This window comes from Mycteria americana, chromosome 1 (genome assembly GCF_035582795.1).
Source record: "Mycteria americana isolate JAX WOST 10 ecotype Jacksonville Zoo and Gardens chromosome 1, USCA_MyAme_1.0, whole genome shotgun sequence".
NCBI classification, from domain to species: Eukaryota; Metazoa; Chordata; class Aves; order Ciconiiformes; family Ciconiidae; genus Mycteria; species Mycteria americana.
This window is the reverse complement of record NC_134365.1, coordinates 48751586-48773402: the sequence shown is the minus strand read 5'-3', so window position 1 is coordinate 48773402 and position 21817 is coordinate 48751586. Positions and strand designations below refer to the sequence as shown.

Genomic DNA, 21817 nt, shown 5'->3' with positions numbered 1-21817 from the left:
TGCATCCGTTCCAGCATCGGGGATTTAGGCGTTAATGCCTGGGAGATGGGCTTTGCTCCAGACCCCAGCGTGTCTCAGTGGATGGCCCAGTTGTAAACCTGAGTTTCTGTGTTCAGGATAATGGTCATGAGCACTTGCCTCTTTGGAAGTAGGAGTTTGTCATGTACTTCAGGAAGATACCTCCGGTTATAAGGATAAGGGAATTGCATAATCCGAGAGGATGCTAAAATCCCTAAACTTTAATAAGGCAGAGGTACAGAAAAAGGATTTCAAGTGTGACTAACAAAGTGACTCTCGTTGTGAAAGTGCTCTCTCTGCAATATCGTGCAGACTTTTTAGCTGGCGACGTATCGATCAATAGAGGGAGAGCAGCGCTGTGATAATATGTATGAGTGAAGCAGCAATAACTAAACAAATAATTCAACAAATCCAGGTAGCTATTCTTTTTTTTCCCGTTAGGCTTTTGTTTGTTATCTATAAAAGCATCTGGGAGATGGTGTGAGCAGTGTAACGACAGTAGTCTCAGAACATCGATTCCCAAAGTTTTAGTTTTCCAGTTTTTGTTGGGAATCTTTCTGGGTTCTGTTTCTCACTCCTTCTTTTCCCATAGGCCCATGTCCTTTAATAGTAAGAGAGCACTAGTGCAAGATGTGCACTTGTGCAGCAGATTTCATTTGAGATTGACCCGATTATCCCATTGCGCAGGAAGGGAATCTGAGCCCCATTTCAATTAAGTGACTAACAGATGTTTTTTCTTCCCAGCATCTCATGAAGAGCCTGCAGTACAGTAAGTAGACTGCTTTACTCCTATTCTTATCCAGGAACAGTTTGGCACCATGAAAGCTCCATTCACCTGACTTGAGATCACTTTGGAGGTGTCTGGAGCTTCAGATAACTTTAAAGATAACTTTCACTGCCCTAATATAGCAGAGCGTGGTCCCCCACAATCTTCGTCACATGTTCACAGCAGTGCACCGTGTACTAATCCATTTACTCCATTTTTATGGTTATATTTACAGTATCTGAAAACTGTTTTCTCCTGCAGCAAAAGTACCGCAACATCTCCTGTTTCTGGGAAACACAACCCTCAGGCTGTTTGAGGATCACCTGTGCCTTCCGTCATAGTAAAGCTCGCAACATAAATGGACTGTTTTTGCCACCTAGTAACAGTGAGTAAAAATATTTTATCATCAATTTCTTCATTAGAGTAAGTAAATACACAAAAATGTCCTTCCAGTGCTTCCTTCCAGTGCTTACGTGATATATATTAAGGTGAAGAAATGTACTGTGGCAAATCAGTCAGGTATGATCTGCTGTCCCAGCAAGCTCAAGGCAAAGCAAGGAATTGTATTGGCGTTTGAATAGGGTAGCCACGTCAATTTTTTTAGCTGGCGTGTTACGGATCTTCCTAATTATCAGTGATGTGAAAAATGCGGTCACAAATGGCAATTTAGGTTGCTAAGATCCGTGGAGTAAAAATGTTGCTTTACTTGGGTATTTGCTTCATTCAGTCTCTCTAGGAGTGAAAATGGTTAGCAGGCAGGCAATCATTTAAGAGAAATGACGAGTAGCGTGTGTGGTGGGGGGAGCAGGTTGGCAGGGCCAGTAGTAGCAATACCTGTTGACAGAGCACAGCATGTTACATGGATGAGACACCCCTTGTGCAGATAACATGAGATTACAGGGCTGTGTGTGCAGATGTATTTCCAGTTCATGGTTCTGAATACATTTGTCAGGCTTACAATTTGGGTTTTTTTCCTCAGTCCTTTCTAAGGGGAGCTCTTGTCTACCAGGAGGCCTGGTAGACAGCTGGAACCCGGAACAGGGTAAGAGTCCAGGGCAGGGAACCAAGACAGATGTCAGAAATGGGGGGGAAGCAGGAGTGAGAGCAAGTCAGCATGACTTGACATAGATGCGTGAGCAAGTGGACTAAAATCTAGGTGTTCCTGGGCCTTATCTCCAGAGCTGTGGACAGGTGTCATAAGAGAAGGCCAGAAAGACCTCTAGGCAGAAGCAAACACCTTGTGTTCCTGGAATTCCCCTAGGAAAAGGCAGCCTGTCATATCTGGGCGTGTTGAGCCTAACTAACCCCAGGGACCAAGGCAAGAACTTGAGTGCTGTTTCTAGGAGTGTCCATACTGCTTTTAGTGCAGTTCCCACATCCACAGCACCGGCCCGGGACAGCTAGTGCTGTCGTAAACACCACGTCGGCACGCTGCTGGGTGTGGTGCGAGTCAGAGACGATGCCCAAGAGGCACTATGGACAAGGGCATCCTGTGTAAGAGCAGCGTCCAACGATCAGAAGGAGAAAATGGACCCAACCCTTTTTCTTTTGACTGCAGTATGGATCAGTTGAAAGGCCGTGTGCTCCACAACAACACTGCAAACATTAAAACTGCATTTATTCATGTCAATACGTAGAAATCTTGTTAAAGTAATTGAAGTTTCATTTGGCTTACACTCCCCGGAGCTCATAATACCCTGTTCTGGACACTGAAAAAGGCTCCATCAAGTTCAAGTGCTGTAGCTCACTTTCTCTTGCATGAGAGACAACAAATCGGATCCACAGGAGTGTTATTAAACTGGGTTTAGTATGATACACGTGCTGCTCAGAGGCAAGCAAGAGATGCACAAGAATAACAACAACTGGCATAAAAGAAAATGCCCACGCTTGATCTTCCTCCTTTAAACTGGAAAACATATCCAGCGTTGCTATTTTTCATATCATGCACAGAATCCTGATTGTATCTCTAGTTGCAGCTTGGTCAGCTTGAACTATACCAATAGGCTCACCATTTTTCGTCACTTTTATTTTCAGCCCATTGCATTTCCTGGCTCTCAGAAAATGCTATCCCAGTAGTGAAATAGTTTTGCTGCAAAAATGATGGGTAGATATAAACTGCTAAGGAAATGAATAGCTTTCCTGATCTTCTTCTTCTGATTAAGTGTCAATTATTTTCATGAACTTCATATTCTTTCTCAAAATCTACATTTTGTGCTTTGTAAAGAGAGTTGTGATTCAGAAAATTTTGATAGGAAAAAATGCCCACAAGCTCGGAATGGGTAATCCTGTGCTTAGCACTGCTAAATCCTTCAACATTGATGCCATGGGGAGCGATATAGGCCTGCCTATTCTTCAGCATGTTTAAACTATTTTCACCAGTGGAGTCCTAAACTCATTGACTCCCTTCAGCCCAGGTATTACTAAGCACACGTTTCCCTGTGTTGTAAGTATCTACCTGTTGTTTCATACTTTCTGTAGCTGGAAGATGCTCTTTTGCCAACCTCCGCAGAAGATTTTGCCTAAAAGGCACAATGTGTCTATTGAATGATTCCTTCAGTCTGATCATCATTTCAAAACTCTACCTGCTGGTCTGCACCTGGATTTGACCTTCTAGTTCCCTCCCAATAAAATAAATGTAATGTTCTCTTCTGCAGATGCCCCATTGCAACAGGGTATCCAAGAAGGGATTCTGCAGCCAGCCCATCGTCAAGAATCACTCAGAAAGCAAGAGAATATTCTACTACCAATTCACCCTCCACTGATTATAAACCTCAACGATGAAGAGGACGATGAAGAGGACGATGAAGAGGAAGAGAACTGTAAACAGTTTTTTCTTTCTTTTACGAGGAAGTAGAATGGGGTTTTTTGACCCTCACAATGTACTTCACAATTGAGTTATGATAATAACCCTCACATGTTTAGAGAAGAGTTGTTGTCAGGTTTTTAACATAGTTTCCAGCTAATCCCCAAACTCTTGGAACTGGTACTCACCAGATGTGAGCGAGGCAACATTTTGTAAGTCCTGTGAAATGCCTAGCTGTCTATTTCAATAGTGGTATAATTCACACACCTCTTTTTCACAAAATAGAGTTGAAAACGTGATCCACGCTTCAGGTGGCCATCAAATACTCTTCCAAATGTCTGAGAATTTGGGGATGAAATTACAAGTTTAGGAGGTAGTTCTTTTCTGGGCAACACACTTTTGAACAGGGGCTGGACACACTCATCACTGAAGGTGAAGTCACAGGTTTGGTTACAAAAGACAGTTGCGTGACTTCGACTTAAATCATTTGTTTGACTGATTTCCTAAACTCTGTAGGCAGCCTCCTTTTATGACAGAAAGTAATCCTTAATCGGGCAAAGAGAATCCATACAAAACTCTTCACTAGTTCAAATGAATGTGTATGTGCATATATATTCTTTACAGATATATATACAATAGTATTTTAAATGTAGTTAAACCATTGACTGTATCTCACTTAGAGATGAGAGCTTCATAGGGAAGGACTGAATTGCACATTCCCAGAGAGTGAAAGTGAGAGAACAACCTACTCTCACGCATGCACTCTGCAAATTACTGTGCTAGTTCTCAGGCAGCCCCAAGCCACTTTTCATCTTCCCCCTGCCCTTCAGGTTGGCTGGCAGGGCTGCCTGTTAGTGCTTCCTAACTCAGTTTCCGTCTGAGTAAGCCACATGAATTTAAACAATCTAAAAAGCAGGGCTTTGCTGATCTTAGTAGCCTTAACTGAGACTCATCAGGAGCACTCACATCACCAGCTCTGCCAGCAGGCATTACGGAGAGTAACTGTGGGCAGAGGTTTTGTGACAAGCACTCCCTGGAGACATGTTTAATCACAAGACTTCCTCTTGAGTGTGAAAGACGGATTATTTTGAAAATGAGTCCTGAAGATCTTTTTGAGTCCTTTTAAATCAACACACATTAGCTTCTTAAACATGTGTTGGAACTGCAATTCCATTGCTCTTGGAAATACCTTATATTAAGGAATCATTTTTCTGTCCAGAAGCAGAGGTTGCACTCAGAAAAAAAAAAGCCCGTGACCGAAATGAATCCCACCATGATATTGATTATTAAGAATTGTTGAAGGTTTTTGTATAGATACCTAGTAATCTTTTGAAAATTATTTCCTGCAGACGTTTCTGATTGGGTGCCTAAGACTGCTGCAGAAATTGAAGAGGAAAGAGCAATAAAGGAAATATGCTATAAATCTGGTAAATATGAAATGAGTCACTCTTTCCTAAACAGCAATGCTGCCAATATAGTAAACTTGGGGTTTTTTTCCCTCTTGGTGTATGTTTAGGAGAGTATTACGGGATTCAGTACCCTCACGAACACCGGTCGACAAAAACTGTGTCTTCACCTCGGAACAACGAGCTACTACCTTTGGAAGCTACCGAGCGAGACTTGCAGAAAGGCAAGTACTCGTCATCTTCTTGGACAATGCTTACTGCTTTTAAAATTACTGTTACAGGGAGAAACTATTGCATAGTGTGCCCCTCCTCCCCGCTTGTTTAATTTAGTGACAATAAAAGAGAGCATATGAGAAAGAGCATAAAAATACTTCATTAATTTTTCCCCAGAGGTAGATAGATATAGATATGTAGTGTCACACACGTGGTGACTACCCGCATCGACTGTAGATGGAAAAGGTAGAAATGGGCTATTAACCCTACGTGCACTTTCGTGAGATACACAACATAGGTCTTTCATGTCATTTGTCTTCACCATCAAGATTTATGTACTCTAATTTTAACCATCCTCAGCTTAGGAATGTAGTTTAAATTTCTCACCTAGGCTCTCTGTTGTAAATGGAGAGAGACAGGCACTCTCAGGGGGCTATTTACTGCATCATAAGGTAGTGCCAAAGAAAGGTGAGACGAGTCCCTTTCCCGGAGGTGCTCCACGCTCTCTGCTGGCTGTCTTGGGTGTCTAGGTGACAAAATGTCGCGATACATCAAACTTTCGTATAACTAAATTTAGATGAAGTAAATATCCCCTCTAAGTCTCTTATAAAAATAAGAGCAAGGAAGTTCCTTTTTTTTTTTGAATGCTGGCCTTTATCCAACATAATTAAGGTCAAAGGAATACAAATTCATAAGTATTTACCTCCCTTATTATGTGTCTCCTTCATTCTTGACCAAGTGGCATGACCAAAAAAAATCTGTTGTAGATTTTATACTGAGCAAGTAATATATCATTCCATTTTAGGCGAGAGTTATGTTCTTACTGTAACAACCCACCAGAGGAATCAGGAGATAAGTCATGAAAAATTGCTGGGCAGAAGTATGACCTGCTACTTTTAATAAAAAAGAATAGTATTGTTTGTTTTGTGTAAATTTCAGGGATAAATTCTTGATGATACTGTTTTATGTAAAACAGATTTGAGTAGGATGATGTGCTAATAAAAAAATGGGAATGGAAAAATTGTCTCCATTGCCAAGACTACAGACATGTGAAGTCATGCTTTTTTGACCGACGCTTATGCCAGCCTCCATTGTTCAGCAGAATTGTTCAAAATTATTTCCATCTCAATTCTACATTTAAAACATTTTAGATTTATTTAATATATGAGCTTTTAATATATGTCTTTATTTAGAATTAGATAAATTCAGAGAAAAGGCTAGAGATGTTTCCCCAAAGCATTTCTTCAAGTGAGTTCTCTGAGGCTTTAGGTACTATGAGGACATGCATCTTGAAAATACCATAAATTCAGTCAGGTAGGAGTCATAAACATCAGTCAGGAAAAGTGAGAAGCTAAAGAACGAGCAGGTAATTTGTAGCTGGTTCTTTACTTTGGGGCCACACTCCCAAAGTAAAGGCCAACCTGCGTATGATGCTATTTTCTTAGAGAGCATGAGAGGCATACCTCAGTTACACGAGACCGGATCCAAAAAACTAACAACAGAGAAAGAAGAACATAAAAGGAGAGGGTAAAGGAAATTGCACTAAACTAATCGCTAGCTCACAGAGGTGGGAGGAAGAGAATGGCAGTGCCATTCCCTGTGCTTACACACAAGCAGCTACAACTTTCTTTCTGTTGCCTTTCCACGTGATGGTAATACAATTCCTGCAGAAATTAATAATGCAAAAAACGAAGGAGGGACTTCAGGAAGGAGAGCACTGAAAGAGGGTATTCCCAGAGCAGAGCGTAGATCCTTTGGAAATGGAGGTAATATACTTTAGCATCAGCTTCTTATTGCTGAACATCACACAGTAAATAAAATACCTGAATACGCATGTATTAAACTTCACCATTTTATATTTGGGTTATTCTTTGTTCTTTAGGTTCTAGAGGCTCTTTCTCATGCTGCACCATTAATTATAACAATCAAAAGCACTGTTTATGATTCTGCTTGTCTTAGGATTGTACTACAAAAGACCCATCCTCTCTGCTGAGTAGAGTTAATGTTTTTCCTGCTTAATGTTGGAAAAGAAATGGTTCTGTGGAGTTAGAAGAAAGCAAGTGTAGAAGTGCGAACAAGTTAAAATGCTTTCAAAAACTGTTATGTTTGTGAGACTATCCCAAGTCAAGATGAATAGGCTTTGTATTTTTCAGTTCTCATACAGAGAAATAGTAAAGCTGCATCTTGTGTAATGGGAGCTGACCCCTCTGCACACCCACGGTTGATCTTAATGAAGACACAGTGTTTTGCCCCACTGAGTTCAGTACAGAATCATGTCATTGAGGTTGAAGTTCTCCTGTTCTCCTTGAATTTACTTACTACTTAGTGGTATTTAATCCCTTTTCTTCATCAATATTGATTAGTGGTAAAAATAGTAATAGGAATTGTTGTAGCGTTCTTTTCCCCCCTTAGTTTGTCAATGCAAACTAATGCAGTACCACGCACAGGATGCTTGCTCTAGCTTTGAGCAAACTGGGACGCACCTTCTAGCTCCAGAACTGTATTGCACAGTACAAATGTATTGTACGTGCTACTTCTCTTCCTACGACCTTTACGTACAAAATGCATCTTTCTTGTAGATGTTCTTTACTCTCAGTAATAAAGAGTTGCCAGTGAGAAAGAATTCTATAATTAAATCTCTGCTCATACCCATATGTATTTAAAGCTTCTTAAACGGACTGTTTCTCTAATTTTTTGTGAGCCTTAACGAATCAGCTATTTGGTTTCATTGTATTCTTTGCATTTTTTAATTCATTTCAGTTTAAAAGCTAATGTAATTATAAGAAGAGCAGACTCTGTGCATTGTTCACACTTCTCAGGGTGCTCTTGAGTATAGATAACTTTGTGAGACTCCTTTCCTATAGGAGGTGATGGTTCTGTGGCACAGAGGAACACATTTGTTGAAGGGAAAGGGCGCCAGGCACTACCTCAGCAAAAAGAACCAGCTGCATCCAAGTATTCCAATGGGAAAGGTACGTTATGGTCCAGTTCTGCTTCTTTTAGCCAGTTTGCATCCTCTGTTAAATTCAATGGGAGCAGGATCAGTCCCCGAGTTACCAAAATCTTTGATGCCCGCGTGTTTGATCACATGACGTGATGTGCACTTTCCACTTCCATCAAGTAAACCAGATCTGAATGTAGGTGGTATCTCAAAGAGCATGGGCCTTAATAGAACCAGGAAAAAGAGCGTGGCCAGCAGGACTAGGAATGTGATCGTTCCCCTGTACTCAGCACTGGTGAGGCTGCACCTCGAACACTGTGTTCGGTTTTGGGCCCCTCACTACAAGAAAGACATTGAGGTGCTGGAGCATGTCCAGAGAAGGGCAACAAAGTTGGTGAAGGGTCTAGAGAACAGGTGCTATGAGGAGCGGCTGAGGGAACATGCCTTGTTTAGCCTGGAGAAAAGGAGGCTGAGGGGAGACCTTACCGCTGTTTACAACTACCTGAAAGGAGGCTGTAGCCAGGTGGGGGTCGGGTCTCTTCTCCCAGGTAACAAGCCCTAGGACGAGACGAAATGGCCTCAAGTTGCACCTGGGGAGCTTTAGGTTGGCTATTAGGAAAAATTTCTTCACCGAAAGGGTTGTCAAGCACTAGAACTGGCTGCCCAGCGAAGTGGTTGCGTCACCTTTCCTGGAAGTATTTAAAGACGTGTAGACGTGGCACTTAGGGACATGGCTTAGTGGTGGACTTGGCAGTGCTTGGTTAATGGTTGACCTTGATGATCTTAAGGGTCTTGTCACCCTAAATGATTCTATGGTCAAGGAAAGAGCGTAACACTTGATAAAGTGTACTTAAGAACTAGTCACATTCAGCAAATTAAAATACCTACACCTAAGTACCTCGATGGATAGGCTTTACCTTCCTCACAAGAGAATTCTAGAATATGTTTGGAAGTGTAGAAAATGTATCAATTTGATTATTGTAGGGAAATGGTTACCTGATTATTACTTTGTGGTTTTGGAGTAAAAAGAAAAAAAGGACAGATTCTGGCTTTAAAGTACCCTAGAAGCCGAAGCAGAAGTACAGAATTTCTGCTGCGTTCTGGTCTGAACTGAGAGGAACCAAAAGTGCTTATTTATGTTAGCAGGAGAAAAGGAAGAACAGGCAAAGCCACGTCTTCCTGCAGAGCAGCAGGGGCCAGGTGAAGAGCGCTGTGGCTACTCTATACTGCAGCTTGCTTTGTCAAGTTCTGTTTGTAGTTGGAAGTGGGCTTAGCTAGGCAACCAACGCTCTTACAATTTTAGCCGCATTGTTTGTAGTCTTTTGTTATGTTCACGACCTGCCCGTGTCCAGGATGCACCTAGATGCTACAGACAGAAGAAGTAATTCATAGTTCAGCCAGAAGGTGATCTTTGGAGCGCACTGGTCTCCACGGGCTCAACCATGGATGTTCCAGAGCTCCACACAGCACCTATGCAGTGTAGAGGAAGGATGTATCTGGGCAGGTAGTCAGCACTTAGAGGAGAGTAGGGGATTGTGTTCACAGCTGCTCTTGAGACAGTCTGAGATACAGATACATTCAGAGAAAAGGCTAGAGATGTTTCCCCAAAGCATTTCTTCAAGTGAGTTCTCTGAGGCTTTAGGTACTATGATGACATGCACCTTGAAAATACCATAAATTCAGTCAGGTAAAAACATCATACAGGATCCAAAAAACTAACAACAGAGAAAGAAGAACATAAAAGGAGAGGGTAAAGGAAATTGCACTAAACTAATTGCTAGCTCATCCGGTGGGAGGAAGAGAATGGCAGTGCCATTCCCTGTGCTTACACACAAGCAGCTACAACTTTCTTTCTGTTGCCTTTCCAGGTGATGGTAATACAATTCCTACAACAATCAACAATACAAAAAGCAAAGGAGGGAGTTCGGGAAGGGGAGCACCGACAGAGAGTATTCCCAGACCAGATCGTAGATCCTTTGCAAATGGAGGTAATATACTGTAGCATCAGCTTCGCATTGCTGAACGTCAAGCGATAAATAAAATAACTGAATATATTTGGATTGGGCTATCCACAAAGAACATGTTTTTAACCTTGTCTTCCAGCCTCCAGTCTCCTGCACTATGTCAAATTTTGAGTAGTAGCACAACTTTTTTGCTTGTTTTTTTCATTTTTAGGAATCCACACTTCAGACCCCAAAGTAAAACAAGGTTACCAACAAAGGGGTCAAAGTAAGGATGATGAAACGGCTTCCTCCATTCCTTATGTGAGAGAAACTGGAAGAAAGACTTATTTCAGTTCTTCAGAACCTCGAAGATCAGCATATGTCGTCTACCGTACTGTCACCACCACTCAAGAACCAAAGCTCAATGGATCTGCAGGTGGGTTCCAGCTTAAAATGGAGGATTCTTAAAATGCCACAAATATGCCTGTCTGTATTGTGCTGCTTTCGATTTTGTCCCTGCAGGTGAATATTAAGTTATTTAGGCCTAAATACAGGCAAGAGTAAGTTTGACCCAGCATAATTTTCATACGTAGATTGCAGCAGTATCCACAGACAGAAATGTAAAGCTTTCTGAAGCTCTACAATTAGTCAGACAGAATATTCATGAACAATAATTGAGCCACCTTCATAGCAGGAATCCATTTCTCTGCCAACAAAGAGGCGTGAATGCAATGACGTGCTGATGTGCACCAATATACCGATCCCCACTTTTTACAGCATCTTTTATGTGACTTATTCTTTTGAAATATTTAATAATTTATTGGTAAACAATTTAAATCATCGTAAGTGTAAAAAGTGATGTCATCTTGCCCGTTTCAGTCATCGCTCTTAAGCTGGGCCGAATCTCCATCTTGAGGTGCCTCCCTGTCTTAATTGCCAATAAAAGGAACCTCCTGCAGACAGAGCAGCCCCTACTTTCAGTTGAATAAAGTTAAGCAAAGTGAATCCCAACATCCCTGCTTCGTCTCGGGGACGAGTAGTTGTGGGGTTTTTCTGTTTTCTTTGAACGTTTGCTTTGATTCAATGTGGGCAGACGGGTATGGACATTACAGGGAGAACATTCTTAATGTGAAGAATACATCTTACCAAATTTCCAGGTTCAAAAAGGATAGAGCATTTCAGTAAAAGGTGATCAGCATTCTTGTCATAAGAACAACCATTACCATCTTCGCTACCTTTCTTTGCAGCAGTTCCTGAGCCACGTGGTGGGAAATGCTCCAGACAAAAGAATCAGCTTGACACAAACAGAAGATTTGGGACCCAAATGGAAAACTATGGTAAGCCTTACATGTTGGGTATAAACTGAAAATTGTAGGGGTCTTGTGCAATTACTAACTGGAATTAACGGAATTAAGCTGGACTTAACAGAAAACCAGAGTATTAATAATATTAACTTTTAACCAAATTTTACAGAAAATGGTTAGTCATTAGGCAGCATACTCTGATGCAAAATGAACTGCCTAGCACAAAAACATCGTCTTCCCTTGCATCCAGTGCTTTCGCAAGCAGAGATGAAAAAGGAGACTGGATTAGGGATTCGTTTAATCTAAAAGCAAGTGATGCCTTTGGGAAGATTTGCAACACAGGAACAGTCACTTTGGTCAAGTCAAGGATGTCCGTAGCAGAATTACCTCATCTGGAAGATCCTGTGAGCCTGATGGAAACGCTGCAAGATTACAAATGATCTTTAAAGTCCTAGAGAGAAAGTCGGTGTTTAAGACTAGCTCGTATTTCAGAGGTGACGTGATCCAACCGATGCATTAATGGATACTTCAGCTAATGTAATATTTAATTCCCAGATCGGGCTACGAGCAACTTTCATTAAAGGCTTTCTCCTGGAGAAGCTGGCAGCTCATGGCTTAGGCGGGTGTACTCTTGGCTGGGTAAAAAACTGGCTGGGTGGCCGAGCCCAGAGAGCTGTGGTGAATGGATTTAAATCCAGTTGACGGCCAGTCTCAAGCGGTGTTCCCCAGGTCTCAATTTTGGGGCCAGTCTTGTTTAATACCTTTATCAATGATCTATATGAGGGGATTGAGTGCACCCTCAGTAAGTTTGCAGATGACACCAAGTTGGGTGGGAGTGTTGATCTGCTTGAGGGTAGGAAGGCTCTGCAGAGGGACCTGGACAGGCTGGATCCATGGGCTGAGGTCGATTGTATGAGGTTTCTGTAAAGGCCAAGTACCGGGTCCTGCACTTTGGTCACAACAACCCCATGAATGCTACAGTTTTGGGGAAGAGTGGCTGGAAAGCTGCCCATCAGAAAAGCAGCTGGGGGTGCTGGTTGACAGCCGGCTGAACATGAGCCAGCGGTTTGCCCAGGTGGCCAAGAAAGACAACAGCATCCTGGCTTGTATCAGGAATAGTGTGGCCAGCAAGAGTATGGAAGTGATCGTGCCCCTGTACTCGGCACTGGTGAGGCCGCACCTCGAATACTGTGTTCAGTTTTGGGCCCCTCACTACAAGAAGGACACTGAGGTGCTGGAGCGTGTCCAGCACCTCAACAAAGCTGGTGAAGGGCCTGGAGAGCAAGTCTTGTGGGGAGCGTCTGAGGGAACTGGGATTATTTAGTCTGGAGAAACCGAGGCTGAGGGGAGACCTTATCGCTCTCTACAACTACCTGAAAGGAGGCTGTAGTGAGGTGGGTGTCAGTCTCGTCTCCCAAGTAATTAGCAACAGGACAAAAGGAGATGGCCTCAAGTTGCATCAGGAGAGGTTTAGATGGGGTATTAGGAAAAATTTTTTCACTGAAAGGGTGCTCAAGCATTGGAACAGGCTGCCCAGGGAAGTGGTGGAGTCACCATTGCTAGAGGAGATCAAAAAACCTGCAGACGTGGCACTTCGGGACATGGTTTAGTAGGCATGGAGGTGTTGGGTTGACAGTTGGACTAGATGATCTTAGAGGTCTTTTCCAACCCCAACGATTTCTATGATTCTGTGCAATTGTAGCTGAAATTAAGAAATAATGTGTATGTTTTTTCTATAGACAAATACACCTCAGGATCTTACAACGCACCAACTTGGAGGAACAGATATCCACGTGCAAAAACCTTCTCCAAGGTTAAAACAACCAGTCAGGTAACTGCTGGATAGAAATTGTGACAGTTCAGTCTTTTGAGCAAAAGTGACATGTCTCTCCCCACCTAGAAAATGTACAATTGCTCTTAAAACTTCCCCAACCAAACCCCACAAGATTCTAAGCAATGCTGAGTAGTCCGAAAGAGCGGAGCATAGTTTCATTTGTTTGCAGACATGTAATTTTGCCTGTAGAACTAACCCGTGATTTCTAATTTTCCACAATCTTCCTGGTACGAAAGCAAAATAGGTACCTGCCTTTAAAGCGAGGAGCTACAAGAAGTGGGTTTTGGCTTGTAGCACTGGACAAAGCGCAGTAGAGGCTGTATGAGTGTGATCCATTTGTCTCTCTCTTTGATTGCTTGTGAAGCATCTGCAATAGCGGAACGATGATCAGCCGAGGTTCAACTTCATAAGAGGACGCAGGCTCCAAAACATTCACCAGACGCCCTAAGGACCATTCATACATTTTACAGCTGCCTTGAAAGCAGAGATTAGAACCTCTGTCTCGTGTCCCTCGCATGAATGGCCAAATCCTTGGTCTGCACTCTCTGCTTCATTGTGGCATTTCCTGCTTCTCTCCCATCTCTGCGTCCCCCATGGACGTAGCAGGGCAGTTCCATACTCAGCACGAGGCTGTTTTGATTCCAGTCTGAGATGTAACTCTGTGGAGGCACCACACAGATGCAAAGCACCAAAAACCACCTTCTGTAACCCCTCACCAGGCTTGCTACCATGTTTGGTTTCTTTGTGCAAGTACCAGCTGGTTCTCAAACATCTGCTTGGGAAGGTTGTAGAGGAAAAAGACTTGAAGGGAACGTTTTGGAACACCGGTGAATTAGATTAGGATGACAGTTTTTATTTCTCTTGCTTCTAGAAGTGAGGAAAGTTTACTTCCTAAAATGTTTCTGAAAGAGTATATAGTTTGACTCTAGCAAATGATGCCCAAAATGTTCTGTACATCTATTTTGACAGCAGAGCCAAGAAGACATGGAAGTGAATTTAAAAGGAGAAGGATATGTAGACAGGAGAAAGAGATGAAGCGAGTGCGTCAATTCTAACTTGAAGTAAGGAAATTATCAGCTGGAGATCCAAAGATGACAACATTGCAAATTCCAAGAAGAAGAAGCAGGAAGTACACTGTAACATTTAGAAACTGACAAAAATGGAAATGTGTGTTTAAGAAGAGTGTTTGTATATTCATAAATGTACCTAAGAAAAATAAAGATGCATTCTGTTTGACCTACACTATTTGCCTTGCTTGTAACAGGACTGTGATGAGTTAAAAGAAATTCCCCTGAGCTTTGACTGCCTTGAATTGACAAGCACCAAAGTATGCCTTGTTTGAACTCATCGTTCAACTTTCAAGTTATTTGCAGAAAACTCTGCACCTCAAATCAACAAAACATCTTCCTCTCTCCGATTCCTACCCCCGACTCCATCACCGGCAGCGCCCTGTGCATGGAGGAGAGAGTGACCCACAACACAGCTAGCCTGAGCAGGCACAGGCTGTGCCGTGCCTTGCCGTGCGGTGGCTGAGGGAACAGGGCTTGTTTAGCCTGCAGGAAAGGAGGCTGAGAGGAGCCCTTACCGCTGTCTACAACTACCTGCAAGGAGGTGGTAGCCAGGTGGGGGTTGGTCTCTTCTCCCAGGTAACAAGCCCTAGTGTAGTCAATCAGGAGCTGGTGGAAGGCTGGGACTTGCGTAAAGTTGGTAAGAGGGATTCATGCTGGAATGTGGAACGTCTAATCAAGCCTGACTGTCCTTGGGAGTAAAGCACATCCTGGCGAAATATGTAAGCTAATTAAGATGTTTTTGGACAATCTGAAACTGCTAGCAGAAGTGTGATAAGAAGCAGCCTTTCATGAACTATCCTCATTATAATACTAAAAATCACACCCCTTGAGCCTGAGACCCCGGCCCAAGCACACACCCCTCACCTATGAGCAGGCGCAGAATATTCAAGTAGCACTCCAGCTTTAAGTTGAAATAAGAGAAATGTAAACCAATAGAAAACTGCTTTGTGGAATTACTTATGCATATGTATAACTAGGACATATAAATATTGCACTTGCACGACCAAAGTTTGTGCTAGCTTTGTGGAATGACCACCTAGCACCCACCTCTGCGCAGACATGAAAGAAAATACCTCTGCCCTGTGTGTATAATGGTGTCTCGCACACCAGGTAAACCACCTCACACTTGTGGGATAACAGTTTTGGTGACCCAGATGGGACTGCGCTGTCAGCCTTGCCCGGTTTGTCTTGCCGCATCTGACGGAGAGAAGAAGGGACCTGCGTGGACTCCAGCGCGCACCGACCTGTTGATGGGGGACTCCTTCAGCTCCTCTCCTGCAGTCGGGTGGTAAGCGACACAACGGTGCAACGCTACTGAAAAGAGGTATATTTGGGGGGGATATGAGAAGAGTGGGATAGGGGCAAGATCTCTCAGGAAGCAGGCAGCATTTCTTCTGTTCTGGGCTCTGCATAAACGCATCAGGAACGATATGCAGCCGTAGCATAATTTTGTTTGTTTCTACACGCTGTTCTGTTCTGAGTAATGAAGGGAGATGTCCCTTGTTTTGGTTTGTGTAGGAAACGCTGGGTGTTTTCGGTACCGACATGGGCGCTGCTGCTTCCCAGGAGGCACCCCTTTGCTCTCCTCTATGATGCATCCTGAAGAACTGGAATAAAATGCGGGGGGATCCCATGACTAAAAATAAGCTAAAACGATAAAGTAATCAATGGTGGCCACAATATCAATTGGAAGATGGTAAAAAATGGGCTGAGAATGGATCCTTGAAACATGACACTATGTTGCAATTAATGTTGTTTTGTCGGAGAACTGAAAAATGGGATGAAATACCTTATGTGGATATGTTTTCCGCATTAAGAAATGACTGAAATATTGGGAAGAAATGTGGCTTAATGGATTCTAAACATCAGATTGGAATATATGCGCTAAAAGAGAAAAAGGAAAAATCTTGTTGTACTGAATCGAAACAATGCAGAAGGAATGTATAGTACTGTTAGAACTGTAATGATGACTCATAATCCCAACTGGGGAGACGTACAGGCTCTCCTAGAATATTTGCTTACCACTGAGGAGAGGAGAACGATTTTAGAGAGGGCTACAGAAGGGGCTGATCCAACAACGGGGGCGAGCAGGGAGAGGGTGTGTCTAATACCAATATGTACCTCCCAAAAGAGGATCCGGAGTGGGATCCAAACATAAGTGAGGGATTACAGAGGGTAAAGGAATATCAAAAGTTAATTTTGTATGGGATTCAACATGAAGTGCAAAAGCCTAAGACTTTATCTAAACTAGATGAGTAAGGCAGGGGGAGAAGGAAACCCCATCAGCCTTCTATGAGAGATTGTGTGAGGTAGCTCGAAAATGGACAGATCCGGATGCGGAAGATGACAGCAATTCAAAGTTATTTAACATGCTGCTTATTGGTCAAGTGACAGCAGATATAAGAAAGAAATTACAAAAGGTAGACAGTGCAGATGGCATGACAACCTGAGTTATTGTCAATCACACAGAAGGTGGATAAAGTTTCCCCAGCTGTTCCAGCCAAGCTGGGGAATGAAATAAAAGATTTTTTCATTGATAGTGGAGCCACACATCCTGTCGTAACTAGTTGTAGGGGACCCTTAAGTAGAACTAAAATAAGCGTTGTTGGTGCAACAGGGAAAACAATTTTAAGGCCGTTTTGACAACCTATGCAATGTTCACTTGGAAATACTAAATTAACTCATGCGTTCCCTTATATGCCAGAATGCCTCTTACCACTGCTTGGATGGGATTTACTTTGTAAACTGAATGCACAACTAACTTTTTGTAAAGTCTCTGTTCAGTTGCCTGTTCCTGCCTGGCAAGCCCAGATATGTTTGCTAACCGAGAAAGATTCTAATGAAGAAAGGAATATTCCAGAGGAAGTATTGAATGCGGTCATACCTCTGGTGTGGGCATCAAAGATGCCCGGACGAGCAAAGAATGCGACCCCGGTAAAGACTGAACTGAAACCAGGAGCTCAAACGGTAAGAAAGAAACAATACCCCATTAAGCTGGAGGCCCAAGAAGGATTAGAACCTATAATAAGCTGCTTTTTAGAACATGCATCGTTACGGGACTGTTAATTAGAATTTAATACTCCCATCCCACCTGTAAAGAAGCCCCATTCTTCTGAATATAGACTGGTACAGGACTTAGGAGAAATTAATGCAAGGACAGTAGATGTCCACCCTGCGGTTCCAACTCCATACACCCTCACAGAATCACAGAATCACAGAATCGTATAGGTTGGAAAAGACCTTTAAGATCATCGAGTCCAACCGTAAACCTAACACTACCAAGACCACCACTATACCATGTCCCTAAGCACCTCATGCAAACGTCTTTTAAATACCTCCAGGGATGGTGACTCAACCACTTCCCTGGGCAGCCTGTGCCAATGCTTGATAACCCTTTCAGTGAAATAAAATTTCCTAATATCCAGTCTAAACCTCCCCTGGTACAACTTGAGGCCATTTCCTCTCATCCTATCACTTGTTACCTGGGAGAAGAGACCGACCCCCACTTCTCTACAACCTCCTTTCAGGTAGTTGTAGAGAGCAATAAGGTCTCCCCTCAGCCTCCTTTTCTCCAGGCTAAACAACCCCAGCTCCCTCAGCCGCTCCTCATAGGACCTGTGCTCTAGAAACCCTCCTTACGACAATGGCCAACAGGAATACTCCCTTCACAGTGTTAGATTTAAAAGACACCTTCTTCTGTATACCTGTGGATGAGCAGAGCCAGACCATCTTTGCCTTTGAATGGGAGAATCCAACTGCAGGACAAAGGACACAACCCTGCTGGACTGTCCTTCCCCAAGGATTCAAGAACAGCCCTACCTTGTGTGGTAACATACTAGCCAGAGAATTGGAACGATGGCAAAATCATCATGATGCTGTAACATTGTTGCAATATGCTGATGATGTGCTAAGTGGTTCTGACAGTTATGAGGCATGTCTGGAACCCACCATCAGTTTGCTCAGCCTTCTGGGCTTGGCAGGGTATCGGGTTTCTAAGAAAAAGGCTCAGATTGGGAAACAAAAAGCTCCAATATATGGGGGTTGAACTCACCAAAGGGCAGAGAGAATTAAGTACTGAGAGAAAAGAGGTGGTCTGTACAATTGCGGTACCTACATCAAAGAAGCAATTGAGAGGATTCCTGGGAATGGCCGGATGGTGGGGCTTATGGATTCCCAATTTTGGGCTAGTTGCCAAACCACTGTATGCTGCTGTGAAAGGACCTGAGGGGGTTCTCGAATGGTCACCTGAACGTAGGAAAAGTTTTGATGAAATTAGAAGGAAACTCATGGGGGCTCCTGCTTTGTGACTCCCGAATTTGAGGAAACCCTTCCAGTTATACGTACATGAACGACAGCAAGTGGTATTAGGAGTTTTGACACAAAAATTGGGGAGCTGGAAAAGACCGGTGGGATACTTTTCAAAGCAATTAGAGGAGGTCGGTAAAGGTTGGCCTGCTTGTTTGAGGGCAGTAGCGGCTACTGCAACTTTGATTGAAGAATCTCAGAAACTGACATTAGGCCAACCGATTACTGTGTTTGCACCTCATGCTGTGTCTTCTCTCCTTGACAATAAAGGGCATCATTGCATCTCCCCAGGCAGGTTAGCTAAATATCAAGCTGTGCTGCTGGAACAAGATGATGTTGTAATCTCCCTGACCTCTGCTCTAACTCCTGCTACCCTGCTCCCGATTTCCGAATCCGGTGAATTGCATCATGACTGCTTCACCACCATCGAACAAGTGTATTCTAGTAGGCCTGATCTGCGAGACAAACCCCTACCGAATGCAGAACTGGAGTTATTTACTGATGGGAGCAGCTCTGTGTTGGAAGGAAGACGGAAAGCTGGATATGCAGTGGTAACACGTACTCAGGCCCTAGAAGCTAAATCTTTGCCTAGTAATACATCTGCTCAAAAGACAGAACTGGTTGCGCTAACACGAGCTTTAGAGCTTAGTCAGGGAAAAAGAGGCAATATTTACACAGACTCTAAGTATACATTCGGAGCAGTGCCTGCACATGGGACAATTTGGAAAGAAAGAGGACCTTTAAGTTCACACGGGACTCTGATCAAATATGGGACAGAAATAATGAAGCCCTTACAGGCAGTCCTTCAACCGAAGGCGCTTGCTATAATGCACTGTAAAGCGCATCAGAAGGCAAACAGTGAAATCACAAAGGGAAATCGAAAAGCAGACCAGTTAGCAAAAGAAGCAGCATTACAGAAATCAAAATTTGAAGGAGCTTTAATTCCAGTACCCCATTTGGAATTATCGCCCCCACAATATACTGAGAAGAAAAATCAATTGGCAGAGCAATTAGATTGTTCCAAAAATGATCAGGGTTGGTGGGTGACACCACTGAAGCAATTATTAATTGCTGAAAGATGATGGAAATGCTACTCGAGACACTGCACCAAGAAACACACTCGGGAGCAGATGCACTAGTGCTAATTGCCAAAAGACACGTCATTGGGCCAAGAATGCAAAGCCTAGCAGATATAATAGTTAAAAAGTGCGCTATCTGTTGCGCCCATAACCCCCAAGTTGCAAAGAAAATCATGGGAGGAGTCGTAAAACAAGGAATAACTCCCGAGGAATACTGGCAAACAGGTTTTACGGAATTGCCAAGGTGTAATCTATATAAATATTTATTGGTAATGGTAGACACCTTTTCTCGTTGGCCCGAAGCTTTCCCTTGTCGCACTAACAAGGCTAGGGAAGCAATTAAAATTTTATTGAAAGAAATTATCCCCAGATTTGGTGTTCCAGAAGGTATATCCTCCAATAACGGACCCCACTGTATTGCAGCAATAGTGCAGGGAGTTAGGGAAGGTGTTAGGGAACCAGAGTTAGGGAAGCTGTTAGTCCATTTGAGATCCTGTACGGGAAACCATATCCAATCAATCATTTAACCCCGGAGCAAGACCAAATGCATAGAAAGGGACAGGCTGTAATCGAGAGTAGTTGATCTCTCTCTCGCAGAATTTATGCTCCCTGCATAGGTACCTAAACCAGAAGACTCCCATCTCCTTGGACACGCCAGTACACCCATTCCAACCAGGGCACACGGTCTACGTGCGAACTTGGAAAGATGAGCCCTTGAAAGCAAAGTGGAAAGGACCTTATACAGTGCTATTAAAAACTTACGCAGCGGTAAAGGCGAAGGGGATCGACTCCTGGATTCATTATACTAGAGTAAAGGCGGCACCAGACGAGGACAAGGGGACCTCTACGCCAAGTGCAGAACCGAAACTCCCACTAACCAGGGACTGTCGATGAATTGTATCAAGGTTTTTCTTTGAGAAAACTACTGCTGAAGTTACCCCTAGGACACTCTTGGAAAGTGTTATTAATTTAGCATGGTTACAATGAAAATTGTATCTGCGACATTGATTAACCTAGCATTTACTTTTTTTAACAGAAATCTAGTCTTAAAACTGATCCAATCCTTGGGAAGAATCCATAACATGATTGGAACGTTATGGAAGAATCCATAACGATGAAGAATCCATCGCATGAGCACCTCAGGCGAACTATCCTCATTATAATACTAAAAGTCACAGCCCTTGTGCTGGAGACCCTGGCCCAAGCAGACACCCCTCACCTTTGAGCAGGCGCAGAATATTCAAGTAGCACTCCAGCTTTAAGTTGAAATAAGAGAAATGTAAACCAATAGAAAACTGCTTTGTGGAATTACTTATGCATATGTATAACTAGACCGTATACATATCGTACCTGCATGACCAAAGTTTGTGCTAGCCTTGTGGAATGACCACCTAGCACCCATCTCTGCGCAGACACGAAATAAAAGACCTCTGCCCTGTGTGTATATTGGCGTCTCGCACACCGGGTAAACCACCTCACACTTGTGGGATAACAGTTACACAACAGCAGCGGCCGTCCACCTTTGCAGTAGGCACTGCACTGTATATATCTGCCTCTAATGCCTGTCCACTTAGAGTTGCAGCGGCCAAAACTTTAAATGGCTGAAAAGAAGACAGGCATTTTAAACCCTCATCGTGGCTATGTTACTGCCTTGTGCTCATGTGGATTCTTGCTCCTTGCAGCTGGCCTCTCGAAGGCCACTATTATACATTGTATTGCCGATTTCTAATACTATTGAAATACACCCTTGTTTCTTCAAGACACAACAGTTTGCAAAATGCTCCAAGACAAAAGAACAAAGGCAATCTAGTTGCAAACTCTCTCCTTCTCTTCCATTCTTGAGTAGTATTTAGAGATGACTTTGCCTTCCACTTTACATACTGCAGATAAACTAGAAGGGTTCCAGTCCAACGCTGCACGATGTCAAGACGTGCCTTCCCCTCTTACGAGGCCAATAGAATTCCATCAGGACTAGCTGTTCCGAGCTTGCCGCTTGGAGATGAAAGTCAATAGCACCGTGGCAGTGCAAGACACAGACCAGCAGAAGGCAAGGTGGCAAGAGCATCCTGCTGTTAAATACTTAGGACCAGTGCTGTCAACTAAAGACTCTTCCACTTACAAAGGGCAAAGAAAGA

At 43.1% G+C, this 21817-nt stretch overlaps 1 protein-coding gene across 1 annotated transcript; it reads left to right on the top strand.

Annotated features, from left to right (window-relative positions):
- The first annotated feature begins 984 nt into the window (after positions 1 to 984).
- Positions 985 to 14570, top strand: LOC142413000 (uncharacterized protein C12orf50 homolog). Its single transcript, XM_075509339.1, has 8 exons — positions 985 to 1169; positions 3439 to 3603; positions 4937 to 5014; positions 5104 to 5217; positions 10016 to 10135; positions 10323 to 10526; positions 13134 to 13225; positions 14493 to 14570. Exons 1-8 carry the CDS (start codon positions 1004 to 1006, stop codon positions 14568 to 14570), a joined length of 1017 nt encoding a protein of 338 aa, XP_075365454.1. The 5' UTR covers positions 985 to 1003.
- Positions 14571 to 21817: the final 7247 nt, after the last annotated feature.